General features: G+C 34.9%; 1 protein-coding gene across 2 annotated transcripts in view; it reads right to left on the bottom strand.

The window, feature by feature from the left end:
* ATRNL1 (attractin like 1) overlaps nt 1–15,176 on the bottom strand; it is a 744,759-nt gene that overhangs the window by 686,765 nt on the left and 42,818 nt on the right. For both annotated transcript variants that reach the window (XM_024121650.1, XM_024121651.1), the window contains exons 6-7: nt 8,460–8,634; nt 5,798–5,885 (exon numbers count right to left, since the gene is read on the bottom strand). In XM_024121650.1, the coding sequence (XP_023977418.1) occupies nt 5,798–5,885; nt 8,460–8,634 (263 nt within the window). The remainder of the gene's footprint in view (nt 1–5,797; nt 5,886–8,459; nt 8,635–15,176) is intronic.

Genomic DNA, 15,176 nt, shown 5'->3' with positions numbered 1-15,176 from the left:
AGCCCGGTGCTCTGTGACCACTTAGAGGGGTGGAAAAAGGAGAGTAGGAGGGAGACGCAAGAGGGAGGGGATATGGGGATATATATATATATATATATGCATATAGCTGATTCACTTTGTTATACAGCAGAAACTAACACAACATTGTAAAGTAATTATACTCCAATAAAGATGTTTTTTTAAAAAATCTAAAAAAAAACAATTAGAGTTAATAAATGACTTCAGCAACATTGCAGAATAAAAGATCAATGTACAAAAAACCAATTATACTTCTATAAGCTTGCAATGAACAATCCAAAAATGAAACTAAGTGAACAATTCAATTTACAAAAACATCAAAAAGAATAAAATAACTAGGAATAAATTTAACAAAAGAAATTCCAAACTTATACTCAAAGCTACAAAACATTGTTGAAAGAAATTCTGAAAGATCTAAATGAATGGAAAGACCTCCTGTGTTCATGAATCAGAAGACCTGATATTGTTAAGATGGCAATACTCTCCAAATTGATCTACAGATTCAGTGCAATCTCTATTAAAATTCCAAATGGCTTCTCTGTAGAAATTGACAAGTTGATTCCAAAATTCATATGGAATTGCAAGAGACTGAGAATATCCAAGTAATCTTGAAAAAGAAGAATAAAATTGGAGGATTAACACTTCTCAACTTTAAAACTTACTACAAAGCAAAAGTAATCAAGATTGTATGCTACTGGCAAAAAGAGAAGCATACAAATCAACAGAACTAAGAGTCCAGAAAAAAATCCATATATCTATGGTTAATTGATATTTGGCAAAAGTGCCAGGACAATTCAATAGGGAAAGAATAGTCTCTTCAACAAACAGTGCTAAGAGAACTGGAGAGTCACATGCAAAAGAGTGAACCTGAATCTTTACTGCACATAACATACAAAACTTCAAGTGGATAAAAGACCTAAACGTAAGAGCCAAAAAAACTATAAAACACTTAAAAAAAAACATGGGCTAAATATGCATGACCTTAGATTTGACAATGGATTCTTAGATACGACACCAAAATCACAAGCAACAAAAGGAAAAAAAAAAGATATATTGGATTTCATCAAAGTTAAAAACTTTTGTGATTCAAAAGACACCATCAAGGGCTTCCCTGGTGGCGCAGTGGTTGAGAGTCCACCTGCCGATGCAGGGGACGCGGGTTGATGCCCCAGTCTGGGAGGATCCCGCATGCCGCGGAGCGGCTGGGCCCGTGAGCCATGGCCACTGGGCCTGCGCGTCCGGAGCCTGTGCTCCACGGCGGGAGAAGCCACGGCAGTGAGAGGCCCGCGTACCACAAAAAAAAAAAAAAAGACACCATCAAGAAAGTAAAAGTGGAATAAATATTTGCAAACCATATATCTGATAAAGGACTTGTATCTAGAATATATAAAGAACTCTGACATCTCAAAAATTTAAAAATGGGCAAAGGACTTAAACAGACATTTCCCCAAAGAAAATACAGATACCCAAAAGGGCACATGACTAACATCATTAGTCAACATGGAAATGCAAATCAAACATGAGGTACCACTTCACACCTATTAGGATGACTATAATCAAAAAGACAGACTAAATCACACCAAGATCCTTTTTGACCCACCTCCTAGAGAAATGGAAATAAAAACAAAAATAAACAAATGGGACCTAATGAAACTTAAAAGCTTTTGCACAGCAAAGGACACCATAAACAAGACCAAAAGACAACCCTCAGAATGGGAGAAAATAGGACTATTGGTCTGCTCTTGGTAAGAGGTTCTGAAAGGGGTTTCCTCACCTTTTAAGTAATCTGCTTGAAAGCAAAGATTTTGTGCTTGACCAAAATACTATATACAGAGGCACTTCATACTATATATACTGGTCTTTACTTAACTAAACCAGGTCTTCTCAATATTAAAAAAAACTAGAATTTGCTCAGAATTATGTAGCCTTTTCTATTGTCCTGTGAAATCTTTGTTACTTTGGTTAAACAGATAACTATTTTTCACAATGACCTATGACTTATTTGGTCAGTGTTTCAAAACTTATTGATATTTTTGACAGACTTCCCCCAAATCAAATTTTAAACAAAGTTTTTCTACAAATAGAACTACCATACGACCCCGCAATCCCACTACTTGGCATATACCCTGAGAAAACCATAATTCAAAAAGAGTCATGTACCAAAATGTTCATTGCAGCTCTATTTACAATAGCCAGGACATGGAAGCAACCTAAGTGTCCATCAACAGATGACTGGATAAAAGAAGATGTGGCACATATATACAATGGAATATTACTCAGCCATAAAAAGAAATGAAATTGAGTTATTTGTAGTGAGGTGGATGGACCTGGAGTCTGTCATACAGAGTGAAGTAAGTCAGAAGGAGAAAAACAAATACCGTATGCTAACACATATATATGGAATCTAAGAAAAAAAAATATATCATGAAGAGACTAGGGGTAGGACGGGAATAAAACACAGACCTACTAGAGCATGGACCTGAGGATATGGGGAGGCGGAAGGGTAAGATGTGACAAAGTGAGAGAGCGGCATGGACATAGATACACTACCAAACGTAGGGTGGATAGCTAGTGGGAAGCAGCCGCATGGCACAGGGAGATCAGCTAGGTGGTTTGTGACCACCTAGAGGGTTAGGATAGGGAGGGTGGGAGGGAGGGAGACGCAAGAGGGAAGAGATATGGGAACATATGTACTGATTCACTTTGTTGTAAAGCAGAAACTAACACACCATTGTAAAGCAATTATACTCCAATAAAGATGTTTAAAAAAAGACAGATTAACTAGTCTTGGTGAGGATGTGTACACGCTGGAACCTTCATACAAAGTTGGCAGGACTGTAAATGGTGCAGCCACCTTGGAAAACAGTCAGGAAGTCCCTCAAAAAGTTAAAAGTTACCATATGATCCAGCAATTTCAACTCTATATATACCCAAGAGAAATGAAAGAATATGTCCACACAAAAACTTATACATGAATGTTCATAGCAGCATTATTCATAATAGCCAAAAGGGGAAACAACCCAAGTGCCCATCAACTGATAAATGGATAAACAAAATGTAAAATATCCATACAATAGATATTATTTAACCATAAAAATTAAGTACTGATATACGCTACAACATGCCAGTCACAAGCTACATAGTAAACAATTTCAATTATATGAAAGACAAATCTACAGAGAAAGGAAATAGCTTCACGATTGCTTAAAGCTGGGAGGATGAGAAGGTTTGGGGTGACAGCTGAAGGGTATAGGACTTCTCTACAAGGTGATGAAAATATTCTAAAATTGATTACACAACACTGCAATTTTGACAAACCTGCAAGAGATAATTGCACAACTCTGAAGATACTAAAAAGCATTCAGCTGTACATTTTAAACACATGAATTGTATCATATGCCAATTATATCTCAATAAAGCTGTTACAAGAAAATGAAATAAATCAAAAAACTAAAAAACAAAACTGAAAGAAAACAAAGAAACGTATATCCACATACATATGTACATAGAAAGATTTTTATTTAATTTCTTAAACATGTATATGCATAGCAAAAAACAGTGGTAGTTTACTCTTTACATTGCTCCTGTGTTTTCCAAATTTTCTTAAACAAGCACAGAAAATATATAAGTTCTGATTTGAAGAGTGTAGTCACAGTCCACAAAATACATGAATTTTTGTTGATTCAAAATAAAAACCAGTTAAGTAGCCTGATTTTAATCATGCTAAATTCATGAACCCCACAAATACATAAAAATAACTGATTACAAAGCAATCCCTATCAAAATCCCAATGACATTTTGCATAAGTAGAAAAATCCATCCTAAAATTATTATGGAATCTTAAGGGACCCCGAATAGAGAAAACAAACTTAAAAAACAAGACTGAAGTTAGAGGTGTCACATTTCTTCATTTCAAAACTTACTACAAAACTACACTAATCAAAACAGTGTGGCACTGGAATAAACAAAAATCTAGATCAAAGGACTAGAGAGCTCAGAAATAAATCTTTGCATATATGATCAAATGCTTTCAACAAGAGTGCCAAGACCATTTAATGCGGAAAAAAGTCTTTTCAACAAATAGTGCTGGGAAAACTGAATATCCACATGTAAGAGAAAAAAATTGGACACTTACTTTATACCCTAAACAAAAATTAACTCAAAATAGACTAAAGACCTAAGAACTAAAACTTCACAATTCTTAAAAGAAAACATAGGGAAAAGGCTTCATAATATTGGATTTGGCAATGATTTCTTGGATATGACACCAAAAGCACTGGCAACAAAAGAAAAAAACAGATAAATTGGACTGTGTCAAAATTATAAACCTGCCCGTCAAAGGACACTATCAATAGAGTGAAAAGACAGCCCACAGGATGAGAGAAAATACTTGCAAATCATATATCCAATTAGGGGATAAAATCCAGAATATATAAAGAACTCCTACAACTCAACACCAAAAAAAAAGTTTAAAATGGGCAGAAGGGGCTTCCCTGGTGGCGCAGTGGTTGAGAGTCCGCCTGCTGATGCAGGGGACACGGGTTTGTGCCCCAGTCCTGGAAGATCCCACATGCCGCGGAGCGGTTGTGCCCGCAAGCCATGGCCGCTGAGCCTGCGCATCCGGAGCCTGTGCTCCCCAACGGGAGAGGCCACAACAGTGAGAGGCCCGCGTACCGGAGAAAAAAAAAAAAAAAAAAAGGGCAAAAGACTTGAATATATGTTTCTCCAGAGAAAGTGTACAAATAGCCAATAAGCACTTGAAAAGATGTTAAATATCACAAATCATTAAGGAAATACAACCAAAACCACAATGAGATACTGCTTTACATCCATCAGGATGGCTATTATAGGAAGGAAGGAAGGAAGAGGAAAATAACAAGTGTTGACAAGGATATGGAGGAACTGAAACCTTTGTGCACTGCTGGTAGGAATGTAAAATGGTTACAGCTGCTGTGGAAAACAATATGGCAGTTCCTCAAAAAATTAAAAATAGAATTACCATACAATCCAGCAATTCCACTTCTGGCTATCTATCCAAAAGAACTGAAATCAGGGACTTGAAAAGATAGTTGTATACCCATGTTCATAGTAGCATTATTCATAATAGCCAAAAAGGTGGAAGCAACCCAAGTATCTATTGATGGATGAATGGATAAACAAAATGCAGTGCAATATATACATACAACAGAACATTATTCAGACGTAAAAAGGAAGGAAATTCTGACACATGCTACAAGATCGATGAATCTTGAGGACACCATGCCAAGTGAAATAAGCCAGTCATTAAAGGACAAACACTGTATGATTTCACTTATATGAGTTACCTAGAATAGTCAAATTCACAGAGACAGAAAGCAGAATGGTAGTTTGCAGGGTCTGGGGAAAGGGGGAAATGAGGAGTTACTGTATGGGTATAGAGTTTCAGTTTTGCAAGATGAAAAGAGGTCTGAAAATAACAGTAATGGCTGTACAACTTGAATATACTTAATGCCACTGAATGAATTCTACTCTTAAAAATGGTTACAATGGTAAATTTTTGTTATGTATATCATGGACAAAAACTCAACCTTCATTTCTTCTCATGTTCAATGGAGGACTGTATTAAAATCTTTTTCTTTTTACTAAAATAGTATAAAAGTCTTTGACATCTCAAGTTATGGTGATTCATATGATCTACTGTTCTTATTAAATGTTTGAAATAAATCTGAGATTTAGTATTTCTTCCTCTAAAGTCTAAAAAAAGAAAAAAAAATATTAAAATTTAAAGCAGGATTCATACCTGATATAAAGCAAGAGAATGCCCATATCTCTGGAGAGGTCCCCTTGATACAGTTCCTACATTCCATATACTGCTTTCTAAATTGTAACTAAAAACAAGAAAAAAAAATAAAACTTCATAAGCTAAGATTCATTTTCAGTTTTGTAATTTGCATATGCTTTCTTGTATTTAAATATTCATTAAATTCAAAAACAATTAGAATAAACTCATAATTTCACATACCATATTAGAAATTTCGAATAGAGACTCATTCAAGATATACCTAGTCTAAATTAGGATTCAATTATCCAAATGTATAATATACAATAACTTGACTAGGCTATTTATTACCGGAGTTAATTTGTTCTGAACCAGCTGATTAACCTAAACAATAGTGAGCTCTTCTACACTTTTAAAGTCACCTGGGCCTCCTTGAAGCTCCTACCTTAAGGCTTTTGTCTGGCTTTCTTCTCTGCCAGTGTTTGACCCCTTCAAGTCTTTGCTCAGCTCTCACCTTTTCCATGAAGCCTACACCACTACATTTGTGAGTGCAACTCCCTCCTCTTTGGCATTCCTGATTTGCTTACCCCTGCTACCCACCTTTCTATCTATCTATATCTGTATATGAATATATGTGCATATATATAATTTATAATATACATATTTATCATGCTAATTACATTTTTTTTCTAATTGCCTGTCTTTCCTCACTAACTTCACAAAGCTGGGATATTCATTATGTCCACTGATAGATCCCAAGTACTAAGCACAAAGTAAGTGTTCAAAACAATTTGCTATGCCCATGAATACACATTAATTCTAATGTCGATGTATAAATGTTCCATAAAATACTCTCTAATTTAATAGACACTAATACAAAACTTTTACATTATTTACTGAATAATTTGTCTTAAGCATAACATCTACACCTCAATTAAATTCTACTACAGAAGATAAATCAACTTATGACTGACACTATCACTTCTAAAAGCTTTTAAACATCCTTACCTGCAACTAAACCACACTCAGAAAAATGAAAAAATATTCTCTAACCTGTGAAAACAGCAACAAAGTTGCTGATTACTTCTAAGCTGATACCTCTAGTTTACTATAAAACTAAATAAACACTGTAACCAAAAGAACCAGGTTTCAGACAATAAAAAAAAAATTAAACTATCTGGTTCAAATAGAAAATGTATGTTTAGGAGAATATCAAGTAAAATTCATCACTTAATTTAAAATATGCTATTTAACTTGTAGAGAACACAAACTTTTAGGATCTCCATGTTTCCTTGACAACTATACTCTGTCTTCACAACTCTACTTTGCAAATACCACAATTTAATCCAAAGTTCTACTTTATTTTCACAATCTTTTCATTTTCATGAATCATAGTTAATTTCCTTTTCTTTTCCACATTTAACTCTCGGTTCCTCAGGTTCTTTGCATATCTTAACAATTCATTTTAATCCTATTAACTCTCTTTTAATTCTTTCTACTACATTTTATCCTTCATTTATTGTGTTACAGAATTCTAATTGTTCACTTAAATATTTACCTAAAATTCTTCCTCCCTCTCTCCAGAATTTATTTTATTTTATTTCATACTTTAATTCCAGTCTTATTCTATCATAGTTTTAAAGCAATCTGCTATTATACACAGAATTTTTTTGATCCCCAAAATTAATAGGACGAATATTTTCAGAAATTAGAGTTTACAGATAAAATACAGAATGCCCAGTTAAACCACATAAACCAGAATTCAGTAAACAATTTTTTAGTATAAGTATGATCCATGTAATATTTGGGACAAAACCAAAAAATAAAATAAAATTATGCGGCCTATGCCTACTAAAAACTTATTCACTGTTGATCTAAAATTCAAATTTAACTGTGTGTCCTGTATATTTATCTACTAAATATGGCAACCCTTTTGGGTATACACCATTATGGTACACTGTCCAGGGTCGGTTCCAACTGGTTGATGCCCATGTTGCCTCAGTTATTACATATTATGAATATCACCCCTGAAAACAACATTGATAATCAAATTATTCTTATTTCCTCTTTTATTGTTATTGAATAGTTCATAAAATAAAATTATCAGCTGAAAAATATCAGATAAAGCTAGCATCCATGCAGTTCTCCTTGTCATCCAATCACACAAAGGACAATCTCTATTGAGTCAACAGTAAATGCATAACCTATCTTATAATACTGGCACTGTTCTCCCAAACAAAAGCTTGTAAAGTAAACGCAAAGTAAAAGTTTAGGTAAATTAAAATTTGCAGAAAAACTGAAAGTACTTTTATATAAGCAATTATACTTCATTCTGAAAAAATAAAAGGTAGCAGTATTCATAATGTCCAAATATAGGCGTGGCCTGGCCTGGGCTTATTTAAAGTTAATATTTTCTTATTCAGAATTTATTAAAAGAACTCTAGAAAGCTAATGAAATATCTATATAGAACAAACCTATATGCCCAATGACAAATAACTTATTGATACACTGAGTTTATATATTCTCAAATCAGTCCTATGTGGCAAACAGATACTATTACAAAAATAATCATTCATAAATTTGTATATCAATAACATAAGGTATTTAGGATAGTCTTATTACCGAAAATATCCAGCTTAAAATTTAGACTGTGAAAATCTGAAAAAAAAGAAGAAAACTTACTTCAGGACCATTTGAAAAGAACTGTAGTTAAAAGTATATCCACCAATCACCCACATAAATTTCCCATGTAAAACAGCTTTATGGGAAGCCCGACCTACAGAAGGACTGAAGGGTTTAACATTTGGCAGAATCCAGTAAGACTCAGTGGAAGGAACATTCAAAGAACAATCAGGACCTATTTAAAGAATCAAACAACACAATGCATTAAACAAAGACCTTAGACTATAGAAATAGAATACATGGATTAAGAGAATTTAAGAATCCAATGCTCATCGTATTAATAAATATAATGTACATAAATGGTCTGAAATATACCTTAAAGGAAAAACTCTAAAAGCAAATGTAATGCTTACAGAGGAAAAAATCATACACTCAAATCAGACTTGGATACGTTCAAATAAATAATACAATCTGAACGAATTACTTAAATGATATAAATTTCAGATTTATTTCAGTATGCTAATAGGATATTAGAACAGAAAACAATGTACTCAAATCCCAGTTCTGTCTCTTACTAAAAGTGTGACCTTGGGAAAGTCTGCTTACCTTTGCCATCATCAAGCCTTCATCTATAAAACAGAAATAACAATCTATCTCCTAAGATTATAAATATTTATTTTTTTTAAAGACAGTGGAAATTAAAGCATTCATAAATTGTAAACTATTAAAGAAATATAAAAATAAAATTACATTTTTTCTTAGCATCATTCTTATTAAGACCAACCAAAATTGGCATCAGTAGAGAGGCTTATTATCCTCAAACAGAAAAAATTATTATGCATAATAAAATTAAAACTATTAATGAGTGCAGGATAACATAAATACTCTTAAGTTAAAAACACTGCCTTTTCCTATACACATTCATGATGTTACTCATGAGTCTTGGTTCCTCATCTGTAAAATGTAGCAGGCTAGGCTAGATCAGTGTTTCTCAAACTCAAGTTATGGAAGGAATGCTCCTAAAGGAAATGTATTTTCATCAAATTTAAGGGCTCACAGATTATTTTAATTCTAATGAAACTAATATGCTTAAACAAAAACTAGAAATAAATTCCTTATGTTTAAAGTTCTTTTATGAATATAAAACCAACATAAACTTATAAATTATGTATATAAACAAACTTATAAAATCATTAAAATTAATTTTTGCTTAAAATGATGGTGTTGTTCTGCTCAAAGTAAATCATTCATCCTAAGTGGAAAATGATATCAATTCCATAGCACCTTTTTTATGCAACTTTAAGATACCTGTATTATTTTGACAACATAATTCTCCCAGCACTTTTCTTTCATTTATCTTTTACAAACCTTTTTTATCCATATAATATGCCATAACATCTGTTGACCTTCACTTATCACAAAAGTATCAGTACTCTTCAATATTCTTTTTAGCCTGCAATAAGGATACTACTTGGTCCTAACTAAATAGTCAACACAAATGCTGGCACTGCCATCAAGTGGCATTTTTACACAATTATCAGATCAATCACTTAATGTTAAATTTGCTTATATCAAAAAGTTTTAGATTATCACTGAATCACAAAATTTTAAAGCTTCCAAACAGACCCTAATTTCAGAAATATTAGCCTTTACAGTTTTTATTTTCTCATTTGTTCACTCACCCATGCATTCATTCATTCATCTTCCAAGTCCTTTTCAATGCTTACATTCTATGAGTCTGTATTTTTCAGGTACAAATTAGATAGCACCCTAGATTATCTCTTTGATAACACAATCTTTTAAATCAAATATAGAAAACTTTATAATTTCTGAGTGAAAAGACTGTGAACTATTCCTTGGTAACCAAAGAAATTAAAGGAACACACTGATTTTTTTTTTTTTAAGTTAAACTACAATTCTAAACCACTTAGAACTCATTTATCTCAGGTTGGCAAAGAGCAGTCCATGAGCAAAATCCAACTCACTACCTGTTTTTGTAATAAAGTTTCTTAAGAACACAGTATGTGGGCTTCCCTGGTGGCGCAGTGGTTGAGAGTCCACCTGACGATGCAGGGGACACGGGTTCGTGCCCCGGGTCCGGGAGGATCCCACATGCCGCAGAGCGGCTGGGCCCGTGAGCCATGGCCGCTGAGCCTGTGCATCCGGAGCCTGTGCTCCACAACAGGAGAGGCCGTGACAGTGAGAGGCCCGCGTACCACAAAAAAAAAAAAAAAAAAAAAAAAAGCATAAAAACACACCCATGAAAAATCTACCACTTCATTATCTGTCCTGTTATGGAACATCTCTGCATAATTCTCCCTGTATAACCTTATCAATCAATATGGGAATCTCCTCAAGGTAAGCAGATCACAGCTGTCTTGAAAAAGATGTAATAAACTAATTCACATTACAGTGGGTTTTCATAAAAGATTTAATATGCTACCTTTTCCATGCGTTAATCCAAAGAGCATAAATGAATTTCTAATGATGTAACTTTCGGCATTAGTGACAGGCTACTGCGAGACAAATTTTTGACAGTGTTCTACAATCCACAGTGGAATTATCCCCATCCCTCTTAAATTTATACCTCCATCCTCACAATCTCTCTTGAATTCCAGACTCAAAATGAAACTACCTACATGACATTTCCACTTGGATGTCTCATAATCATCTCAAACTTAACATGTCCAAAACGAAAATCTTGATTTTTTTTCCCTCCCAAATCTGCTCCTTCACCAGTGTTTACCATCTCAGTAAACGGCACTTCCATTTACCCAGTCGCTCAGGGCAAAGATCTTGGAGCTATTCTTGAGTTCTCTTTTTCTCCCACACCCATATCCAACAAATCCTGGACTGACATTCATTAAGTATGCAGGAATACAGCCTTTCCAACTGTTAAAACATGGAAATGCTTCACTGATTGTTAAGTAGATGCTGCTGCAGGTACCAGGCCTTCCCCTTCCCAGTTCCCCTGGCCCCTCTGAGATAATCCAGACTCTCCACAAAAGACAACTCAAGGGGTAATGCCTGGCACAGCATGGCTCATCCAGGATCCTGCCCCAGTCCTAAAGTCAGCATCAGTTTTGACTGGATGGTGTCTAAGTGTCTGTACCTTACCAATTATAAACATTTTTAAATTCGATCACCTCTACCAGGCTCTAAACACTGATCCTTTCCTTTCCAACTACCATCCTAGCACAAGCCACCATCCAATCTCACCTGGACTACTGCAATAGTCTCCAAACTGGTCTCCTTATTTCCATTCTTGCTCCCTTCCTATCACATTCAACTCTCCACAATGCAACCAGAATGATTAAAAATATAAATTTCCCTACTCAAAATCTTTCAATGATTTCCCATCACACTAAACATAAAAATCCTTAACATGTCCCACAACTCTTACATGACGGGCCTCAGTATTCACTTACTGCATGAATGAATGAATGAATGAATGAAAATAACCTTAGAGCCATAAAAGATTAAGAGCAAGAGCTATGAAGTCAAACCTCACTTTCCAACTTATTAGCTATGAAACCTTGGACGAATTAACTTCTCTAAACTTCAGTTTAATCATGGAGATTATACGTAGAAGAACACAGGATTCTGTGAAAATAAAATAAGATTGAATGAGATTGTACTTAATATTAAATACTATTATGAAGTCCATCCTCTCATTTTAATATACAAGGAAACTAAGTATAATTAAGTCTACAGGCAAAATATGTTAATGAAGCCTAGCACTATTAGGTATAGTAAATATACATGCCAAAAGAAAACAGTAAAATTACAACTAAAAATTTCTATAATCAGAGGTAAATACAATTGAGAAATAATTGCAAAGGACAAAACCTAGAATAAAGAAAGTACTACAAAGTTTTGAAAGTTTCTCCAAAGCAATTCCAGAACTACTGAATTACATTCTTTCTTCCTTCCCAAAGTAGTCTATTTTGCACTGGAAAAGTTTTTCTAAGGGACTCGATCTCTGTTTTGATACTGGAAATCAGTACAAAAATTTTATTTGCTTTATACAAATTAATTTTATAAAATAACTTTTCTTCCATAAAGAAGGATAAAAATTTAAAGTCTTCAAGTGAGTTTAACAGCAATTCCCTGAATAGTACCTCTAGTGTAGTATATCAGCTAGATTTCTTTGGTTTTAAGCCACAAAAACTACTTTTGGCTAGGTTAAGGAAAAATGGGTATTTGTTGAAAAAACATAGGGAAATTCAAAGAATTTTTAAAAAGAGGCTGAAAAACCAAGCTTAAAATAGACAGGTATCTGGATTTATCATCCCATCAAGACTACTCTCAATGAGTGAAAGGCGATTTCCCACAGAGAAACTGGACTGCTAATAGGAAAGGAAAAGTACGCTGAGAAGGAAGATTTAGAGAGAGGTACACGTAACTTACTGTAATCACTCCAGAAATAGTCTTATGATCATATTGAATCTGAAGTTCTCCACAATAAAAGGCAAAATGAGATAACATCATTGCAAGAGTCCTATCTTCTAACACCATCAGAAAATTTTGATTTTGTTTCAGTTTCCAAAGTATTCTAAACATTTTCTAGGCCCATAAAACCAATCTCCAAAGGACAGTTATCAATTTTAGTGTATTTTAAATGTCCACAGCTGTTCTGACAATATCCTAATTTTACAGAACAATGAATTTGTGAGTGGTAATCACACCAGATCTGTTCCAAGAATACTTGGTTCTCACAGTTTAGGTTAATGTGTGATTACAGTATGAAAGGAACTGCCCTTCTGTTAGCAAAGATCAGTGCTTTCCAGGTACTATTTCTGAGTTGTGAAAGGCTTGAAAACAAAGCTTTATAGACTGGTTCTGATTAGTTGAAAATGACAAATACAGAGATAGCTGGGATTGAAAGCAGGATTTGTTTATCCCACCTATCTAAGTCAGAGGCAATAAAGTAAGTGGTTGTAAATATTTCAACATTAGGTAACCTTCCACAAGGAAGGAGCCTATGTCTAGCACAGAATATTCTGTGAATTTTGTTGTAACCCACAGCCCTCTGTTCTATTCTCTCTCTCTACACTCCCTTCCCTCATGATCTCATCTGATCTCATGGCTTTAAGTATCATCAACCATTTCCAATTTAACATTTTTAAGCCAATCAGCCCCAAACAGTACAGACCTCTCTCCACTAAACTCCAACTGCCTTTTCAACATCTCCTCTTAGATGTCTAAAAGACATCTCAAACGTAACATACCAAATTCAAACTGATCTTCCTCCTAAAATCTTCCTCATGTCAACTGATGACAACTCTATCTTACTCTAAGGTCAAAAAAGTCTTCAAGTCATCCTTGACTTTTTTCTTTCTCCCATCCCCCATATCCAATGCATCAACAAATCCTATTAACCCTGTTTTAAAATCACATTCAGTATTAAGCAATTCTTACCTTCCTTGCTGCCTGCCCACACTACTATCATTTCTCATCTAGGTTATAATTATAGTAGTAGTCTCTTAACTGGTACTCTGCTTTCGTAGTCTGTTCTCAATAGAGAAGTCAACAGGACCCTTTTAAAACTAAGTCAGATTATATCAATCGTCTGCTCAAAATTCTACAATGGCTCCCCATTTAACTTAGGGTAAAAGTCAAAATCCTTCCAATGGCCTACAACACTAAGGCTTAGCTCATCTAGCTCCATTCCTCACAAACCTCCATCACTCCAGCACCTTACCACCATATCCCCGATCATCTCCTTGCTCTGCAACTTCTCTGAGCTCACATCCAACGATCTGCCAATTCCAGTCACTCAATTCCAGGCACAATGGCCTTTTGCTGGCCCTCACACACACCAGGCATGTTCCTGCCTTAGGGCCTTTGCCAATGGCTAGTCCCTCTGCCTGAAATGCCCTCCTCCTAAATGTCTATATAGCTAACTCCCTCACTTGCCTCAAGTCTTTACTCAAATGTCACCTTCTCAATAAGGCCTAACCTGATCATTTTATTTAAAATTGTAACTCCCATCCCTAGATCTATCTATCCCTCCTTCTCAGCTCCACCTTATTTTTCCATTACACTTATCCCTTTCTAAAATATTATATGTATAATATATGTTATGTTGATTATCTATGGTCTGTCTCTCTTAGCTTGAATGTAAGATCCACAAGGATCTTTACTTTCTTTCTTCTGTGATGTATTCAAAGGTCCTAGAATAGTACCTAGCACTTGGAAGAAGCTCTAAAATTTTTGTTACATAAAATGAACAAAAATAGGGCTTCCCTGGTGGCGCAGTGGTTGAGAGTCCGCCTGCCGATGCAGGGGACACGGGTTCGTGCCCCGGTCTGGGAAGATCCCACATGCCGCGGAGCGGCTGGGCCCGTGAGCCATGGCCGCTGGGCCTGCGCGTCTGGAGCCTGTGCTCCGCAACGGGAGAGGCCACAACAGTGAGAGGCCCAGGTACCGCAAAAAAAAAAAAAAAAAAAAAAGGAACAAAAATAAATGAATGAATTAGTAAATAAAGCTTGTTATATATACACCCACAATACTATTTTTATTTTTAAACAACTTTTCAAGTAGCTGAGGAATAAAAACTTATTTTATTGGCTCTTGCAAAAAGTTGGATTTGCTGTTTTTGCTGGGTGGGGAAAATGAACAAAAAGAGAAGAATTTAATCTAGCACATTATCTGTTGTTCGTCTCTCCACAAAGTTAAATAGAGAGATCACGTTCATTATTAAATTTCTAAAGGAAAACGTAAGCTATGCTGTGGATTTCTTTAAAGCAACCTATAGTCTCATGTGTACTTATA

This window comes from Physeter macrocephalus, chromosome 20, assembly GCF_002837175.3.
Source record: "Physeter macrocephalus isolate SW-GA chromosome 20, ASM283717v5, whole genome shotgun sequence".
NCBI classification, from domain to species: domain Eukaryota; kingdom Metazoa; phylum Chordata; class Mammalia; order Artiodactyla; family Physeteridae; genus Physeter; species Physeter macrocephalus.
This window is presented reverse-complemented; position numbering and strand designations above follow the sequence as displayed.